The sequence below is a fragment of the Homarus americanus genome, unplaced genomic scaffold (genome assembly GCF_018991925.1).
Source record: "Homarus americanus isolate GMGI-L3 unplaced genomic scaffold, GMGI_Hamer_2.0 scaffold824, whole genome shotgun sequence".
Taxonomy (NCBI): Eukaryota; Metazoa; Arthropoda; class Malacostraca; order Decapoda; family Nephropidae; genus Homarus; species Homarus americanus.
Genome location: NW_024719328.1, coordinates 3251615 through 3271363, shown reverse-complemented (window position 1 = coordinate 3271363; position 19749 = coordinate 3251615). Strand labels below are relative to the sequence as shown.

General features: G+C 38.2%; 1 protein-coding gene across 1 annotated transcript in view; it reads right to left on the bottom strand.

Annotated features, from left to right (window-relative positions):
* Positions 1-508: 508 nt before the first annotated feature.
* Positions 509-19749, bottom strand: part of LOC121860007 — a gene marked incomplete at its 5' end in the record, with an annotated part of 30306 nt that continues 11065 nt past the window's right edge. The window contains 2 exon segments of the mRNA XM_042357020.1: positions 509-1016; positions 15591-15709. Coding sequence (XP_042212954.1) covers positions 560-1016; positions 15591-15709 — 576 coding nt within the window.

Genomic DNA, 19749 nt, shown 5'->3' with positions numbered 1-19749 from the left:
GACCCGCTAATCCCCCACAGCTCCAATGGAGTGGAAAATATCAGTCCTTACTGTAACACAACTTTATTCAGACCATATCATATAGATTTTTAGTTTAGACTCTTGGAAAACTCCCTAGCACACAGAAACATTCTGAGGATGTGGGCTAGTGTTTGTCTGTGCAAAATGCACAGTTTAGACACTCGGAAAGTTTTTCCAGTAACCGGAAATATTTCCAGGGATTTTTCCTGATTTGAGAAAATAGTCTGGTTAACGGGAAATCTCTCGTTCCCTGAAGTGTTCTGCACCAATTGTTCCGGCTAACGGGGATATCACTGTAAAGGTCTTCCCCAGCTCCTGAGGAGGCAAGTAAAGCCTTCCCCTCATTCTACACAACACAGAAAGCAAGTTTTGTTGCTACATCTACAAAACTTGTACAGCAGCTCATAAATTAATCATGTTGTAGAAATGTTTGTATTGGGCAAATTTCAATCAAGATTATTTGCAGGGGAAAATAAAACACAATAAAATAAATACAGAAATTGTGATTTAAAAAGAATACATTTACCTGCAACAGAAATTATTCAAGATACTTCAAGTACAAATCATCAATTTCACATTCAATTTTGTGCAGTGTTTTCCTCCACACATTATACCGCTTCACATCAAATGTTACATCTCCGGATCTTGATAGAACATCTCGCCTCTCATTCACATACTCCACACTGCTAATCTGAAAGGCTTCCTGTGGCCCAAAATCTTTAGGAACAATTTTTGGTTCATTCTCTACCCTTACTTCTTCCAGTTCTGGTATTACTAAGTCAACATTTTTATTCTTTTTATGAGATTTTAACTTGTCTTCAAAACCATCAGTAATATAGGTGGTTACTTCTTTCATTTTGGTCAGTAACTGATGCTGTAGTTTTGTAACTTGTGAATGGTAGTCTTGGATATGAAGGACTGGATGCTGGATTTTAACATCACAAGGCAGTATAGCTGAGAGAGAATGTACCACCAACAATGCTTGCTCATCATTCCTGTAAAATAGGTTATTATACATATTAATAATACAGTAGACATGAACAACAATTACATATTAAATATAATGATTTTGGTGGAGCTCCCTTAATAATAATTCTCAATTTTTGTTTATGGAATTAGTCCACCCGGGCACAGGTCACTGACCCATATCAGGGTCTAGGGGCAAAAATATAATTATTATAACAATAATAATAATAATGATAATAATAATAATACACTTATAAAAATAATAATACACTAATAATAATAATTAATACAAATTATAATAAAAAATAAAAATGAAATAATAATAATAATAAAATTCTGTAATAATATTAACCATAAATAAATACAAAAATGAAAAAAAATAAATTAAGAGTGAAAACAATATACTGTATGCTAATTATATAATTATGTACAATAAAGGTGGGAGTTGCAAAAGAGTGCAAAAATCACTAGATTTCCTCACCGTGCTAAGATGTATAAATACCAAAAATATAATCCCCGTGGCACTTAATATTTCAGCTATTACATCACAAATTAGTGGAGCTTTCCTTGTGCATGTTTACAGCCGATTCGGCATACAGGTGGCAACCCCACGTCTCTTGAGTCAGCTTAGTGACTGCTCGGCTGAACTATGTCAAGTGAATACCGTACCAGAAAATGTTAGGAATAAATAGAAGCAATGGTAATAATAAATAAAAAAATAAAATAAAATAAAATATTGCACTGCCATTCGGTAATCATTTCACTAAACACGGAACACAGGAGACAGGAAACAGCCGAGAGATTCCTACGCCTCACCCCTCTTCCCAGATCCGTGTGCTAACTCTTGCGTATATAAGAAATATTTATTCCCTTTAAGTTTTTGACTTAAAATATTAATTTATTTTTATATTTTTTTGGCATATTCTTGATGAATGATTGTGTATATGTAACAAAGTACAAAAAAAAGGGGGTAAAATTATTTATACTTTCCTGAAATTCCCAGTTGAAAAATGACCATACCATAAGTCACAGCCGACACACACATACATGACCACTTGCCACACAGATACATCCATGCTCTTAATTTTTCTTACTTTCAATTTTTTCACCCTGTATTATATTTTATTTATTTCTAAGCCACATTAGAGTACTGTATTGTAATGTTTATTCAACATCCTTTATAGTTTCTTAACAATAGCAATGTGCCATCTTGACGGACATTATCCTTCGTTTAGCAATAATTTTGCTTAGTGTCAGGATATTCAGGAACACATCCTCAACATTAAATGAGGGCTACCTATATTACTACAGTAATATAACCATTATATATTATATTGGCACTGAGTTTCATACTGTTCACTTTGTTTCAAACTTCCCAAGTCCAGGTATAAAATTATTACCTTGCTATTTGCAGTGGTGGGCACAGCTAAACGAAAAGTTAGCTTCGCTAACCGCTGATCTGCTAACTAAAAGGTTAGCTTCGCTAACGCTAAACAGCTAAACAAATTAGCGGAAGCTAACACTAACTACTAACTTTTATTATATGAATTTAGCTTCATTTTGGGGGGGGGGGGCTCAAAACCCCTTAAAAACAGACCTAGAGAGCTGAAATTTTCATAAGTTGTCTTGTAGCTTAGACATAGAGCTTTCCAAAAAGGTATAGCATGCCAAGATCAGATGATGATCAAGGTGTACACAAATAATCAAATGAACAAATGAAATTAAACATTAGTTTACATTCAAGTTTCAACATACACTTTATAATCTTTATTTACTGTACGAAAAGACAGAAAGTATTAAACGAATCCAAAAACTATTGTACTGTATAGCATAGGTAGCAAATAGCATCATGCCAAGATCAGATGATGATCAACTTATCAAGGTGTACACTGTACCCAATTTCACAAATAATTAATTTGCATTCTCATACAACCTATCGGCCTTATTCATTATTCATGTAAATATGCAATACCAACCACATACACATTATATCAGTGCATTTTCATATAACTTATTGTTGGTCTTAGTCATTATACCAGTGCATTTTTATATAACTTATTGTTGGTTTTAATCATGTAAATAAACAGAAAACTCGAAACTTTAAAGAAAAGTAAGTTTTTAGAAACTTCTGTTTGGAGCACACCTTGGATGACATCCTGGTTATGAACTTATGCAGTACTTAGCATAACCAAATATATTGACACAAAAAAATCCTAATTAAATTAACAAATAAATGAGAAATGAAATTATACATTAGTTTACAATTACATTCTATGATTCTATCAACATACACTGACAGTCTTTATTTACTGTAAAAAAAAAAGTATTAAACTTTAATAATAAAAAAATTCCATTCGCTCAGCTGCTGCAGCGTGGCGTTGACAAATTATGTCTTGTCACGTTTACACGTACTAACACGCAATCAGCCAAGCGTTCCTGACTGGCTGTTGGAGACACGCGTCGCGGTGTCACACGCTTACAACAGACAGGAACAAACATGTATAAATTTTGTTAGTGGACTTAAAGTTAGCGGAAGCTAATTGATCCGCTAATGGTTTCCAAAGTTAGCGAAAATGCTAATCCGCTAAAGAGAGTTAGCTTCACTAATTAGTGGTTAGCGGAACCGTGCCCACCACTGGCTATTTGTAACCCCACTTGTCAGCAACAGATATATTTTAACACCCTTATTATATATTCACAAAGCATACCCTGATTATTCACAAAGGCATTATTTCAGATTATAATTTTGTTTGTTTTGATTGTTTTCTGTCCCATGCGGCAATTGTTTGGGCAAATTTAGTTTAATTTTCGTGTATACAGGTATTCCTTGACTTACGACCAACTCGACTTACGACCGCCGCAGTCGTATAAAATATTTTTCAAATTACGTACAGTACTTTCGAGTCCTGACGTTAGTGATCGCGCTGTGTACTGACAAAATTTTCATTTGCAATTCCCTTTACATTAGCTGGCAAGCATAAAAGTGAGAGTTCTCGTGGTGCTGAGAAAAAAAAGAGACACCCATTTTAGATTTTCTATGTATTATTTTTGCATTTTCGACTTACGACCTGGTTGTCGGTCCCTAACCCCGTCGTTAGTCGAGGACTGACTGTATACAGTAAACCCTCGAATAACAACAGTAATGTGTCCTCCAATATTGCAGTGTAAGGTCAATCATCGTATCACAAATCATTAATTACCATTAAAATAAAGCAATAATTATGAGATGCCTTCCCAAGTGTGACCTTTTCATATCTTTTGTGTGGCTTTTTACCCTCTTTTCCCCCCAAAACAACACAATTAATGAAAAATTAAAATTATATTCTTCAAATAATGTTTCTGAATGCACCTTAAACAATATAAATGAATAATAATAAAATGGTCAAACAAGAGGAGATGGGACGCCACTGTTTTCGTTTGTGTTTACAGCCAGAGTCCGGGATGATAGTTCTACACGAGAAAATGAAGTTTTACAAATGCCTCTATGCAGGCCTAACATACTCACCATCTTGAAGTGGTTTGAGATGACGTGCAATAACCTCAGTGATTTTATATCCTGCTTTAGTGAAGCTTTCACTGGCATTACTAAGGCTGGTGAATGTTTGCTGCTGAAGGTTAATATTTTTCTGGATGGCTGATGCTTTTGCCTTTCTCTCCTCTTTGTTGAAGGAATAGTACTTCGCCGCATGCTTTGTTTTGTAATGTCGCTCGTGTTACATCGCTTGGTTTTAGCCAATGTCTGCCGACAAATAAGGCAAAGATTTTTACTTTGGTGATCCGTGAAAAAGAAATCTGAGGTCCACTCAGGATTGAATAGTCTCTACTTAGCACATGATGCAGAGGCCATGATGCTAACTCCCAGAGCCAAAATGGTAGGACCCTGCCTGCAACACACCCACCCTCTTCATCAGTATGGGAAGAAGTGCTGTTCAGTAGGCTCTCACCAATAATGTTTAATAGGTGCCTGAAAAACACCGTTATTAGCGAAAACGTTCTTTGTGTGACATTAAAATACATGTAAAAAGGGTTTATTGGTGCCGCCGCCACAAGAATTTCACCCATTTTTTCCCTTGAAGCCCTCCTAACACTTTTTGTTAGCTGAAATAAAAAGAATTGCTATTCAATCATCAAAATAAAGAGTTTGCTTAATATAACACTTAGCTTGGGGGAGTTTTTGAGGTGCTTGGTGTGATGATTGTTCCGTATGTGAGGGCCTCTAACACTTGCACTGTCTTTCATTCTACAAGCTAACCATTTCACAAGAAAATGCTCTGCTATCACTAACAACCTGTTTCTATTGCTTTTATCATTCATAGCTCGCTTCGCATTTTCATCACTACCGAAATATTTTTAGCCAGCGCAATACTCTTCTTGGTCTCCTCTAAGTTCCTCTTAATATTTCGCACTGTAGACTCAGGACAGTTCAATTTCCTCACTTTAAAAGTTCCCAGTCATTCAGGTGGCAAATCACTCCTTCCACCACCTCCCCTAGCCCCCACAGGCATAAATGCGGAAGCCATTATTGATCACCGACCCTAACAACCACTGGTTATAGAGGCGAAAATCTCACACGTGGGCGCAGCGCTGTATTCCACTGAGCGTGTGTGAGAGTGAGGCGGAGAGGACAACTACGTCATCAACATGGCGGTAAACAAATGCTATCATTGGTGTGCTCGGAAGTTTCCCGCGAAATTTCCGTTATTCAAGAGAATCCAGACGTTATTATCGAAAATGGATATCTATTGTAACTTACCGTTGTTGTCGAAAACGTTATTGTGGAAGTCGTTATTGGCGAGAGCCTACTGTATGTGACACAGTGGCAGAGGCAAGCCATGGGAAGGGAGTAGTGTTGCCTCTGTACACGACAATTACCCCAATACAACTTCTGCCTCGTGAAAAGCACAACTGAATATTGAACAATATTATTGGGTCTTTGATAGCAGCCGGATTATGAAGAAATACTTGTATTGCTGTCAATATACTGAGTGTGAGTGAGTCGCTGCATGTGAACAATAATATGACAAGGAACATTGAACCAACATAATAGAAAATATCGGCAATATTGAATTTAATTATAGTCCCGAACCACCCTAACACCTGTAATAATTGGTGCAGAGCGGTACCAATATATCCTGTAATAATTGGTGTAGAGCAGTTCCAATATATCCTGTAATAATTGGTGTAGAGCAGTTCCAATATATCCTGTAATAATTGGTGCAGAGCGGTTCCAATATATCCTGTAATAATTGGTGCAGAGCAGTTCCAATATATCCTATAATAATTGGTGCAATAATATATCCTGTAATAATTGGTGCAGAGCAGTTCCAATATATCCTGTAATAATTGGTGCAGAGCAGTTCCAATATATCCTATAATAATTGGTGCAGAGCAGTTCCAATATATCCTGTAATAATTGGTGCAGAGCGGTTCCAATATATCCTGTAATAATTGGTGCAGAGCAGTTCCAATATATCCTGTAATAATTGGTGCAGAGCAGTTCCAATATATCCTGTAATAATTGGTGCAGAGCAGTTCCAATATATCCTGTAATAATTGGTGTAGAGCAGTTCCAATATATCCTATAATAATTGGTGCAGAGCAGTTCCAATATATCCTGTAATAATTGGTGCAGAGCAGTTCCAATATATCCTGTAATAATTGGTGCAGAGCAGTTCCAATATATCCTGTAATAATTGGTGCAGAGCAGTTCCAATATATCCTATAATAATTGGTGCAGAGCAGTTCCAATATATCCTGTAATAATTGGTGCAGAGCGGTTCCAATATATCCTGTAATAATTGGTGCAGAGCAGTTCCAATATATCCTGTAATAATTGGTGCAGAGCAGTTCCAATATATCCTGTAATAATTGGTGCAGAGCAGTTCCAATATATCCTGTAATAATTGGTGTAGAGCAGTTCCAATATATCCTATAATAATTGGTGCAGAGCAGTTCCAATATATCCTGTAATAATTGGTGCAGAGCGGTTCCAATATATCCTGTAATGATTGGTGCAGAGCAGTTCCAATATATCCTGTAATAATTGGTGCAGAGCGGTACCAATATTCCAGGTATGGAGACAAATTTTCTCACCCCTGGAAAAAATTGCACAATCTTGGAATATTTCCGGTTACCTGTATACTGTACTGGGAAAGTTTTCTGTGAGTCTAAACTAAGTACCTCACACAGACAGACACAGAGCTGTATTTATTTATGCAATCACCACTGTATACATAATACAGTATAGTTTGCACTTACGCGGCATTTGTTTACACGTTTGGTCATTTACGCAGTGCCTTGCCAGAATGAAAATGCTTTAATTATGCGGTAAATTTGGTCATTTACATGGCGAGCGGCTGGAGAGGTCCAGACCGCCGCGCCATTTTTTACCCACGCGGTCCATTCTTGACCATATGCGGGAAGCGAAGCGGTGAGTGGTGCGCATTAGGCCGCTCTTACGTTATCACTGATGTCATATGACGTATCGGACTGTGATTGGGCCACGCAGCCTTACCACCCACGCATTCCCTCCACCACTAGCTGTGATTGGTCTAATGTAACATGACGTGCCCTGCCACCAGAGGGTAGAAGTCATTGACCTAGCAGGGCCTGTCTCATTGTTCTCAGTCCGCGTATACAGTTCTCTCTTGTGCCCGCTGTTCCCCTCAGAACTCACAATGGCTTCCGTGGGACCCCCACCACCAGAGAAAAACATTGAATTACCTGGACCAAGCCATGATTATGTGAAGGAAATCATCGAGTTGGGGGAGAAACTTAAGCTCATCCTTGACAATGACCCAGACAAGCAACGGTATGAAGCGTCTAATAACCATCTGATGAAAGTTATGGAGCCGTATATCCAGATCTATCTCGACAACATCAATGCTAGTCGTCAACGTAGTATTGAGGACTTCCTCGCCCGCAACCCACCACAACCACAGCCAGCCCCAGTCAGTGATAGTGACAGTGAGGATATGGACTTTGAGGGGTTTGTCTGGGAGGCCCTGCAAACCTCTGCTAGTAGTGAAAGTGATTCACGGGAGGGCAACTAATCTGCCCTCTGCCTCAGAACCAGCCGCCATCCACGTGTGCCGACCCAGCTTTTCTACTAACGTAAGTGTTAAAAAACCTAATACATGTATTATTGATATTTCTCTTAATTATTAATTGTGTGTGCATACCATCATAAAATTAAGATGTTACTTTTACTACAACGTACATATTGTGTCGGAAAAAGTGGAGTTTAGGGGTAGGCCCAGTCTCTATTTCAATTAATCCCATATGTTCTGTTATTTCATTTATGCGTTTCTCGTATTTTGCGGTACTCCACGGGTTCAATTGACTGCGTAAATGCAGTCTATACTGTATATATTGTAAATAAACAAAATACACTACTGTATACACTATCCTGCACTCACCAGCAGATGCTGTCATCTTGAACTTGTGATGCAGGCAAACCAAATGGTGACATCATGATACAGGATGGCCTACCTTTGCCCTGTACCATCTCCTGTGTTGCTAACTGTCACTCTCCACTGAATACTGTTCTTACACCCTCTACACACTAGACTATACTAGCCTGCTATGTACTGTACAGTACAGTTTATATGGTACTTTCACACTTACAGAAAATACAGTGCAATATACATACCGGTAACTGAAATAACTTTTAAAATCTTAACACTGCTTTAACAGTATTCGTGGTTGATTATATGCTGGTACAGTAATGTACAGTACTGCACAACGCAGATCATATGTGATAACAGTAGTGAGTGAGTAAACAACCATGTACAATGGCAGCAAGACTTTGAGGAGATAGGCTGCAAGAATCTTGTAGCCTATCTCCTCAAAGTCTAGCTATGCTGCAAGATGCATCAACCAATCATAGGCTTCCCATGCAGTCACATGACAGTAGAGGCTCACATCTCCCTGCATCAGAAACATGATGCAATCTCATGGTAATTTGTTCCCATGCCCAGAATGGAGGATTTTTTCTGGATTTTCATGTAATGTTGCTACTTAAAAATAAAAGGGGGGTTGGGGTGGGGGAGAGCTTAATATTAAGAGGCCAATGTCAGGCAGTACTTTCATAAAATTAATATTGATGAATTGTGTTAATTATATACAGTATAGTTTCGTTTTACGCGGTCAATTAAACCCGTGGAGGTCCGCGTGTAACGCGAAACGCGTAAATGAAATAACAGAACATATGGGATTAAATGAAATAGAGACTGGGCCGACTGCCAGACTACCCTTTTTCCGACACAATACACACGTAGTAGTAAAAATAACATCTTAATTTTATGATGGTATGCACACACAATTAATATTTAAGAGAAATATCAATAATATTAGGTTTTTTAACACTTACGTTAGTAGAAAAGATGGCTGGGCACACAGGGATGGGGGGTTGGTTCTGAGGCAGAGGGCAGATTATTGGCCCTCACCTGTATCACTTGTCTCACCTGTATCACTATCCACCACAGAGGCTAGCAGGGCCTCCTTGTCAAACCTCTCAAAGTCCATATCCTCACTATCACTATCACTGACTTGGGCTGGCTGTAGTGGGTGGCGGGTGAAGAACTCAGTAATGTTTTGTTGACTGGGCAAGCAAGGTTAAATAGACCAATCACAGCTAGTGGCGGAGGGGATGCGTGGGTGGTAAGGATGTGTGGCCCAATCACAGTCCAAAACGTTATCTGACATCAGCGGTGATGTAAGAGCGACCTAGCACGCACCTTGTCCGCGCAGCTTCCCGCATAAATTCAGAAATGTACCCCGTACCTAATAATTGGTGCGTCTGGACAGGTGCTGCGTAAATGACCAACCGCGTATAGAAAATCCGCGTAAACCGAGACAATACTGTACAGTACAGTATATAATATGGGTTCCTGGAGTAGATACACCAGATGCTTGGTCCCAAGTATTGTTATTCCTGATACTCAAGTGTTGTGTCTTCCTGCTGCCAGGCATTGTGAAATTCCTGACCAATGGTAAACTCTGCTGGAGGTGTTACTAATTGGTCACTTACCATGTCTCATACGCAACTTTTTTTTAGCACCGCAACCGTAACTCTGCTGAAATAGTTGTGCCGCACCCACAACCATTTTAAAAAAGTTGCGGCGCAAGCAAAACCGCAACAAACAACTTTAAAAAAAATAACAAATACTATAATAAAAAAGTTGCCTATTTACAAGTAAAACAAAAATATAATTGATAAAAATAAGTTAATATCAAAATTTTATTACAAAAAAAAAAAGCCTCACTGCCACTGGCCTTAGTCGACTGGCTGTCAACAGTCTCAGTCACTTCAACTTCCGTGTCCATGTCCTGGTAGGCAGGATCACTGCTGCTGGCCACAGACTCCTCCTCATCACACAACGATCCATAATACAGTGGTACCTCGGTTAACGAACACAATTCGTTCCAGGTCGATCGTTAACCGAAACCATTATTTCAATGGGATTTTGGGTAATTGGTTCCAGCTCACCAAAAATTACATACAAAGTAAAAATAAATGCAATATAGTACACTTACTTTGAGGTGTGTATGTAGAAGGCTCCTGGTTGATGATGATGATGGGAATTAGAAGTGGGGGTGGAGGAGAAGGGAGAAGAGAAGGAAGTGGGGATGGAAGAGAAATCACCCCATGCTTGATGCCGTCATTTCACCCATACAATTTTAAGTTCACTAGGTGTAATTCAAGATTATTTTCTTTAAATCAACACTGCCCTGCACTACATATTGTCAATATGTAAAATAAATTTCAGAATGACCAATAATTGCACTGTAAAAACGTAAAATTAGTTTATGTTCAAGAGAGCCACAAGCAAGATCTTACCTCCACTGACCAGAGATACAAACTGATGTCTTGCTGGGTGAGTCAAGTGGCTGATTGGTGCACCAAAACCTAGTTTCCTGTACAGTGGTCCCTCGGTTAACGAGCACAATTCGTTCCAGCAGGTTGCTCGTTAACCGAAACCATTGTTTCAATGGGTTTTTGGGTAATTGGTTCCAGCTCACTGAAAATTGCCTAAATTCAACAAAAAAGGTAGAAAAGTACACTTACTTTGAGGTGTGTATGTAGAAGGTTCCTGGATGATGATGATGATGATGATGGGAATTAGAATGGGGGTGGAGGAGAAGGGAGAAGAGAAGTCACCCCATGGCGTCATTTCACCCATAAAATTTTAGTTCTCTTGGTGTAATTCAAGATTATTTTCTTTAAATCAACACTGCACTGCATTATATATTGTCAATATGTAAAATAAATTTCAAAATGACCAATAATTTGCTTGGAAACACAGAAAAAAAGCGTTTAGTTGAAGAGAGTCTCAAGCAAGATGTTACCTCCAGTGAAAACAGAGAGAGACTAACGCCTGTCTGGTGTGTTAACAGGCTGGATGGCACGCCAGAAACTAGTTTCTTTACCTTCAATTATGTTCAATAATTGTTAAAATGACTAAAAAAGTTAATATTAAACTTTTAAAATTATTGAATAGTATAAACTTCTTGATATTTATTAAAATAGTAAGGAATTTAAGCCCTAAAACCGATTACTGTATTGGTGGACTAATACTACAGCTGGTGGACTGCCAAATGCAAGCGAAAACATGTTGAAGTCGGCTCGTAAAAAACTTGTTAATTGAGGGATTGCTCGTTAACCGAAGTTAAGAATCTTATGGAAGGTAAATCGTTAACCGAAATCTCGTTAACCAAGGGATCATTGTACTGCAATTATGTTAAATAAGCGTTAAAATGACTAACAAATTTAATATAAAACTTGGAAAATTATTGAATAGTACAACCTTCTTGATATTTACTCAAATGGGAAAGAATTTAAGCCCTAGAACCGATTACTGTATTGGCGGACTAATCTACCAGCTGGTGAACAAGCGAAAACATGTTGACATGATTTCGTATAAATTTCGTTAACCGAATTTTTGTTCGTTAACTGAATTGAAGATTCTTATGGAAGGTAATTCGTTAACCGAGGTGTTCGTTAACCGAAACCATTGTTTCAATGGGATATTGGGTAATTGGTTCCAGCTCACAGAAAAGTACAGTCTGTGACGCCTGCTCGACCACCACTCCACGACCCCCTGACGGAGACACGATGATCCTCCCCATACTGGTCAGATATTATGTGTTAAAGGAATATGCTCTCTTCCTTAGGCTTTTTTTAAGCATTTGCCTCCAGGTGTAAAGTTAACCTACATCTGTTGAGGATAAAATCTTTCACCTACAAATTGACAATAACACATTTGCTGTAATCAGACATATCTAGTTGCCTCAACAATTGCAACCCCAGTTGCAATTGGGTATGCAATTTCAAATTCTGTGGCATTACTAAGAATAACGAAGTCTCTGGTGCACTCTAAGATTAAGAGAGAAAACGGAGGACTCAGGCGTCCTGATGTGAGAGAAAACGGACTCCTATGATGGGGGACCAAATAAAAAAAGCATAGCTACATGTTTTGTGGACTACAGTATTAAGCATAATTTTTCATCACTTTGTAATAAACCTAGCCATGCCTGTGTGTGTTTATGATATTTACCATAACATTATATATATATTTAGTGGGTCTAAATGGTCGTAAAATGGGAAACTTGGGGTTGGGTCTTGGGTGCCTGGAACCAATTAGAATAAATCCCATAGGTTCTGTACTTTCGTTATCGGCGGGGTCCCAATTAGGCGCGATAACCAAGGGATGACTGTACTGTATATACTTGTGACACTGGGCAGCTTCTTCTGGTGTTATGGTACTGGGGTACCAAGTGACAGCACTAGGATCCCGCTTCCTCTATCAAGGAATAAACAATAGAAATTGAAATTGAAAAAAAAAAAACATTCAAATAATGGGAAGTAGCGAACCTAAATGGCCCTAGAGCAGGCTTAAAAATTGTGTGATGTATATGTAAATTGTATACTATACTTAAGTTAAATAAGTGAAATGTAAAATCTAATTTTCAAAGTAAAACGCAAGAAAAGTCCATCAGATTTAAGGATACGATACTGCATTTACTTCTCAATCAGTGAACAGTGTAGTGTTTAATTTTTCTATACTGTACTGTGCCTGATTTACTGTATGTATATTATACTGAACCTGTATTTTTTTACTTCAATATATTAGCAATTGTAGACATTATGTTATTTTATTAGCCTTCCTAACCTCTGTGTTTCATTAGTTGTGTACGTCATCTAGTGAATTTAGTCAATATTGTACAGTACAAGTACACTGCAATACAGTTGTCCCTCGGTTAACAATGGACCTAAGTGCAAACCTGTATTGTACATGTACTAAATGTACAGGTATTCAAATAAATCACTATCTTACAAGAATCCCAGCAATGTCAGTTATATTCATCCAGGTCGTTTGGGTGGCAAATTATGATAAGAGCTTAGTCACTCTTAAGGAATGATAAATAAACACACAGGCTTTAGTGCCAACTGTCAAATCGTATCTCAAATAAATAAAGACACACTGTCACCTCACCTCCCTCCCACACTCGCTGGCTACCTCCCTCCTTGCCTCCCTCCTTGTGTTACCAGACAAAAGATTGGTGATTTCTATATGTTTATTTTATATAATATCTCAGACTAAAGTTACGATAATATAATTTCCATTGCTGAAATCCTTGCAAGACAGAGATTAATTTAAATATAAGCGACATATATTTTGCTAACGATATTAAAAATGTAGTACATTAGTGTACAATGCTGTAGTACATTTTATAAAAAGTTTTTCAACTGTATTTTTGGGTAGATTTACATAAATTTCATTTAGTATTTATTTTCATCCATTTACATGCACACACCATACTAAAAGAAACGTAAAAGAAATAAATGACTTTAGTGCAAAGCTGGAGTGCACATGTACTAATTTGATGATGGTACTAAAATTGTTTTGTCTAGTGCAAATTATAGCATGTTTATATTCAAATTAATCAGTATGTTACAAGAATCCCAGCAATGTTAATTATATTCACCCAGGTCATTTCACTGGCTTTTTATAAGAGAGAAGCTTAGTCACCTAATAACTGATAAATATACACGCGTTAGACCTGGGCCTGTGCCAACTGTCAAACGTACTACCTCCCCTCCCCCCACGCCCCCTCGCTCGCTCCCTCCCTCTCTCTCCCCCATCTGCCCGGCGTTGCTGGAATCCTTGTAAAACAGTGAATAATTTTATATACGTCATGTATTTTGCACAAGAGATAAAAATTAATCACCTGTATCACATTACAGTAGTGACTTAGAGTAAAAGTGTTTATGTACGTTGTTACGCTGTCTCTTAATTTACCTAAATATCCAGGTTCTAGGCGTAACCAAACAAAAAAGTGAAGTAAATTAAAAGGGAATAAAAATAAACAAAGTAAACCTATAAGAATTTAATTAAATAAATATTAACACAATAAAGAGCCTCGTAGGCTGTCAACAAATTGATTCACCATCGAAACTTTTAAGACACAAATGATACTAAACATCGAAACATCAAAAGAATAAAAATAAAGCATTGGATTACGTTAACACTGCATAAACATATAAAAACTAACACTGAAATACTTAAATGTAACTAAGCGGATACTGATGGACATAAATAGAGACATAAAGAGGTACAGGTTGTACCTCTCTAGTCCGGCAACCTCGGGACCTGACCGGTGCCGGACCATGGAAATTCACCCTTTTCCTGGATAGATAGTGACTTGTGCTTATGCCTGGAAGCACTAGCACCACTTTCTCTGCGTCATGGTCTCTTTGAAGACATATTGAAGGGTTAAATGTCGTATAGTAGCTTCTCAAATTTCGCGAGTTTTTAATTCTTAACGTATTTTATTGGAACACACACAAAAATAAATAAATAAAAATTTTGACGCCGGAAACTTGAATTTCGACGGGTTTGAACGGCCCGCCAAAATGCAGACGACGTGCATAATCGTGTAAACAGCGTCACTTCTCTTATGTATCTTATGTACAAAAGATTCATTATTGTTTATTACTGAATGTCTTTTTTATTGAATTAATGTTTATGTGTGCAAAATGAGCTGTAGTTGCCAGATTTAATCTTTCACATTAACTCTAGTCTCTACAGTTAATGTGAAAGATGAAATTTGGCAACTACAGCGAGGAAAGGGGAGTGAGGGAGCGACGGGGGGCGGGGTGTCTCATCTGGTTTACAGTTCAGAAATATGCTGCCCGACCTGTATCATGTGTATACTGGATCATTCTGTCAGAAACAGAAATTTTCGTAATGATCGGCTCTAAGGATGCCTGTTTGTTTATGCGGTCGTATTCCAATTTTTAATTATTACCGAAAAATTTTGCGCTTTGCGCTTGAAAATGCTTGTAAAAGTTGTGCCGCAACCAGTTCCACAACTCTCTGGAAAAAAGTGCGGTGCAACTGTAAGCACAACCAAAAAGTTGTGGCACAAGTTACGCCTCAACCTTTTGTGGCACAACTGCCCACCTTTGATCATACATAATAAAATGGGACTTGATAATTTCAGTTAATTAAAAAAAATGGTACATACATCTAGTTAGTTGCATAAATATCCATTACATTACAGTATAATAATGTGTTATGAACACCAAATATGCTTACTTTGTATAGAGTTTCAAGTCCACACTGTGTGCATTCACTGGATGGTAAGTGAAGGCTGCATGTTTTAGTGGGTGACAGTCATTTGGGTAAAAGCAGTACAAGTCACTTACACTGCACACCTGAAAAAAAAAAAATTATATATATATATATATATATATATATATATATATATATATATATATATATATATATATATATATATATATATATATATATATATATATATATATATATATATATATATATATATATATATATATATATATATATATATATATATCATTAGTTCATATAGCACGCAGACTTCAACATATATTCAACAACCTCACCAGCCAGGACTCAAACCCTTGACCTTATGCGTATGACCAGGGATTGCTACCAACCGCGCCACAAGGACACTATAAGCAATCCTAGACTTTGTTATATTTCACACAAAGCCTGTTGATCGTGCTTATGGAGCCATGAACCTCCAATTGGGGATTGCCTGTGCCACTTATATGGTTGGAGTAGCATTTTACAGAATCCAGCATCGAGGGTTCGAGCAGGGCCGGATTTAGCAATAGGCCAAGTAGGCCATTGGCCTAGGGACCACCGGTATCTGGGGGCCCACAGAAACTAATTTGTCGTGCAACGTGCCAACGTATAACCTTATGTCATGGGTTGCGTTAGGCTTACCCACGCAACCAACTCCAAAGTTTGTTTTACCAGAGATAAGACGCCCGGCGAGGCATAACTGGGACATGTATTTTTCAATTAGTGTATGTTAGCCAGCCTTTAGGGGGGTGGGCAGAAGAACAGTGTTGTACTGTTCATCGCTTCACACCCAAAAACCTCATTTTAAGCAGTATCCCCTGAGCCATGGGTTACTTAAGACGTCGCCTCCAGCCTCTCCCTCCTGAAGGGGGGGGCGGGACACCACACCACACAGAGTCCTCCACCGCACTCCGTCCTGTGAACCGTCGTCGACACGAGACTAAGCGTGTTAACCTAGGTTTGTTATCCCCGTGGAAATATCACGTGTGGATGCCTGGTTGCGACAAGAGCAATCCAGGCTGGCCTATCAAACCTACAGTAAATGGTTAATTAATTCACGCTTACAGAGTTCTCCTGCACGACACCCGTCTACCGTGACCGTGATCGACACGAGACTAAGTGTGTTAACCTAGGTTTGTTATCCCCGTGGAAATATCACGTGTGGAAGCCTGGTTGCGACAAAAGCAATCCAGGCTGGTCTATTGCACCTAATGGTTAATTCAAGTCACGCTTACCAGTTCTACTTGCCGCGACAACCGTCCACAGTGACTGTCAGTGACGCGAGACTATGTGTGGTAACCCAAGAGTACCTTTTTGTTGTTATGGCCGTGGGAAGAAGTTCTTGTGATGAAGCCTGGTTGCAACAAAAGCAATCCAGGCTGGCAGTAAATGTATCACTTGAAGAATTAAGGCTCTGTTAAGTTATACCCATAGTAGAGTAATCACATGTGTCACCAAGTTAAAATTCTCTTTTAGAAGATTAATTTTATTACAGCGTGAACGTGAGAGAATCATATATCCATGCAAATTGTAAATCATTGTATGGAAGCTTGACAAATAAATGTAAGCGCAATTATCTGCCCGTATCTGTGATCCTATCTTATTATTACTAAAGGTAATGACTGATTGGTTATGACATAGTATAACCAATAACTTAGATGGATGTTGAAAATTAAATGAATTCATTAAATCATCATTTATCAAGTATAAATCATGGAATGTCGAGTGGTGGAGTGAACTTCTACGTAGATACGCCATAATCTCCTGTAAGTAATCAGTGTGAAGGTATCGGACTCTACGGTAAGAAATAAGAAATACGACATATTATTATCTATATATAATATAATCCACTCCTACTACCACCGATCCACCCCAAAACCATGACACCTTATTTCAAGTGTACACCGAGTATTTCATTATATAATATATTCACAACCATAAGGGCCCCTGTACAATAAGCATAGGGCCCGGAGTATGGGGCCCCTGTACAATAAGCATAGGCCCACAGTGGTCTTCAACTGGTGGGCCATGGGGTGGTTCTCAGGTGGGCCACGGACTAGCCCCTATAGGAAAATGAAGGAAATAGGATAAAATAAGATAATAAAAAAATATATACAGTAATACCCCGATTTACGCAGTCAAAAGACCCGCGGAGTAGCGCGTAAAACGAGAAACGAATAAATGGAACAACAGAACATATGGAATTAATTGAAATAGAGACCGGGCCGACCCCCAAACTCCACTTTTTCAGACACAATACGTACATTGTAGTAAAAATAACATTTTTAATTTATGATGGTATGCACACACAATTAATAATTAAGAGAAATATCAATAATATTAGGATTTTTAACACTTACATTAGTAGAAAAGATGGCTGGGCACACGGGGATGGGGGATTGGTTCCGGGGCAGAGGGCAGATTATTGGCCCTCACCTGTATCACTTGTATCACTATCCACCACAGAGGCTTGCAGGGCCTCTTTGTCAAACCCCTCAAAGTCCATATAAGTCTATATCCTCACTATCACTATCACTGACTTGGGCCGGTTGTGGTGGGTGGCGGGTGAAGAACTCGGTAATGTTTTGATGACTGGGCCACCTTGTGCACACCCTGCCCCGCCGCTTCCCGCGTATATGAGTAGATGCACAGCGTAAATTGGGCATTCCGGTTCTGGCGAAGTACCGCATAAATGTGGAAACGCGTAAACCGAGGTATTACAGTACAGTGACCCCTCGGTTAACGAACTCAATCCGTTCCAGAAGGTCGTTCGTTAACCAAAAAGTTCGTTAACCGAAACCATTGTTTCAATGGGTTTTTGGGTAATTGGTTCCAGCTCACCGAAAATTTCCTAAATTCAACAAAAATGGTAGAAAAGTTCACTTTTTGAGGTGTGTATGTAGAAGGCTCCTGGATGATGATGATGATGATGATGATGATGATGGGAATTAGAATGGGGGTGGAGGAGAAGGAAGAAGAGAAGGCATTGGGGTGGAAGAGAAGTCACCCCATGGCACCATTTCACCCATAATATTTTAGTTCTCTTGGTGTATTTCAAGATTATTTTCTTTAAATCAACACTGTACTGCATTATATATTGTCAATATGGAAAATATATTTCAAAATGACCAATAATTTGCTTGGAAACACAGAAAAAAAGCGTTTAGTTGAAGAGAGTCTCAAGCAAGATGTTACCTCCACTGAAAACAGAGAGAGACTAACGCCTGTCTTGTGTGTTAACAGGCTGGATGGCATGCCAGAAACTAGTTTCTTTACCTTCAATTATGTTCAATAATTGTTAAAATGACTAAAAAAGTTAATATTAAACTTTTAAAATTATTGAATAGTATAAACTTCTTGATATTTACTAAAATAGTAAGGAATATAAGCCCTAAAACCGATTACTGTATTGGCGGACTGATACTAAAGCTGGTTGCCCGGTCAGTGCAAGCGAAAACATGTTGAGGTCAGTTCGTAAGAAATTCGTTAACCGAATTTTTGTTCGTTAACCGAATTGAAGATCTTTATGGAAGGCAGTTCGTTAACCGAAATTTCGTTAACCGAGGCGTTCGTTAAACGAGTGGTCACTGTATACAGTAGAAGTCCAAAAATCCGGACTGCTTGGGGATTGGGTCGTTCTGGATTTTCGGATTTTCCGGATTCTCAGGCAGTACTTTTAAAATTCAAATTAAAGGAGGAATAAAGAAGAGATGAACAGGTACATTTTGATAGTATATTCAATAGCAAATATAGCATGCTTCATTTATCAAAACAAGCAGTTTTAATGAAAAAGCTGTGAATTCTAGAATTTTATTCTTTGCCTTTTTTATATCATAAATTGTAGACTTTCCAATGTCGTATGTTTCCATTAGAACAGTATTGCTCACACCACGTTCTAGTTTCTTAATTATTTCAAGTTTGTCACTCAATTTCAACGTGTTCTTCTTTCTCTTCACACAACAAAGTTTATCTACTTTAGGAGCCATTATTATGGGCTTGTACAGTACTCTGTAAATGGAAAGAGTAGGACTCAAAATATTGTTATATTACAATGGTATTCTATTCATACTGTGCTTGATATAATGCATTCACGGAAATGTAATATTTTTGCTGAAATAACGTACGT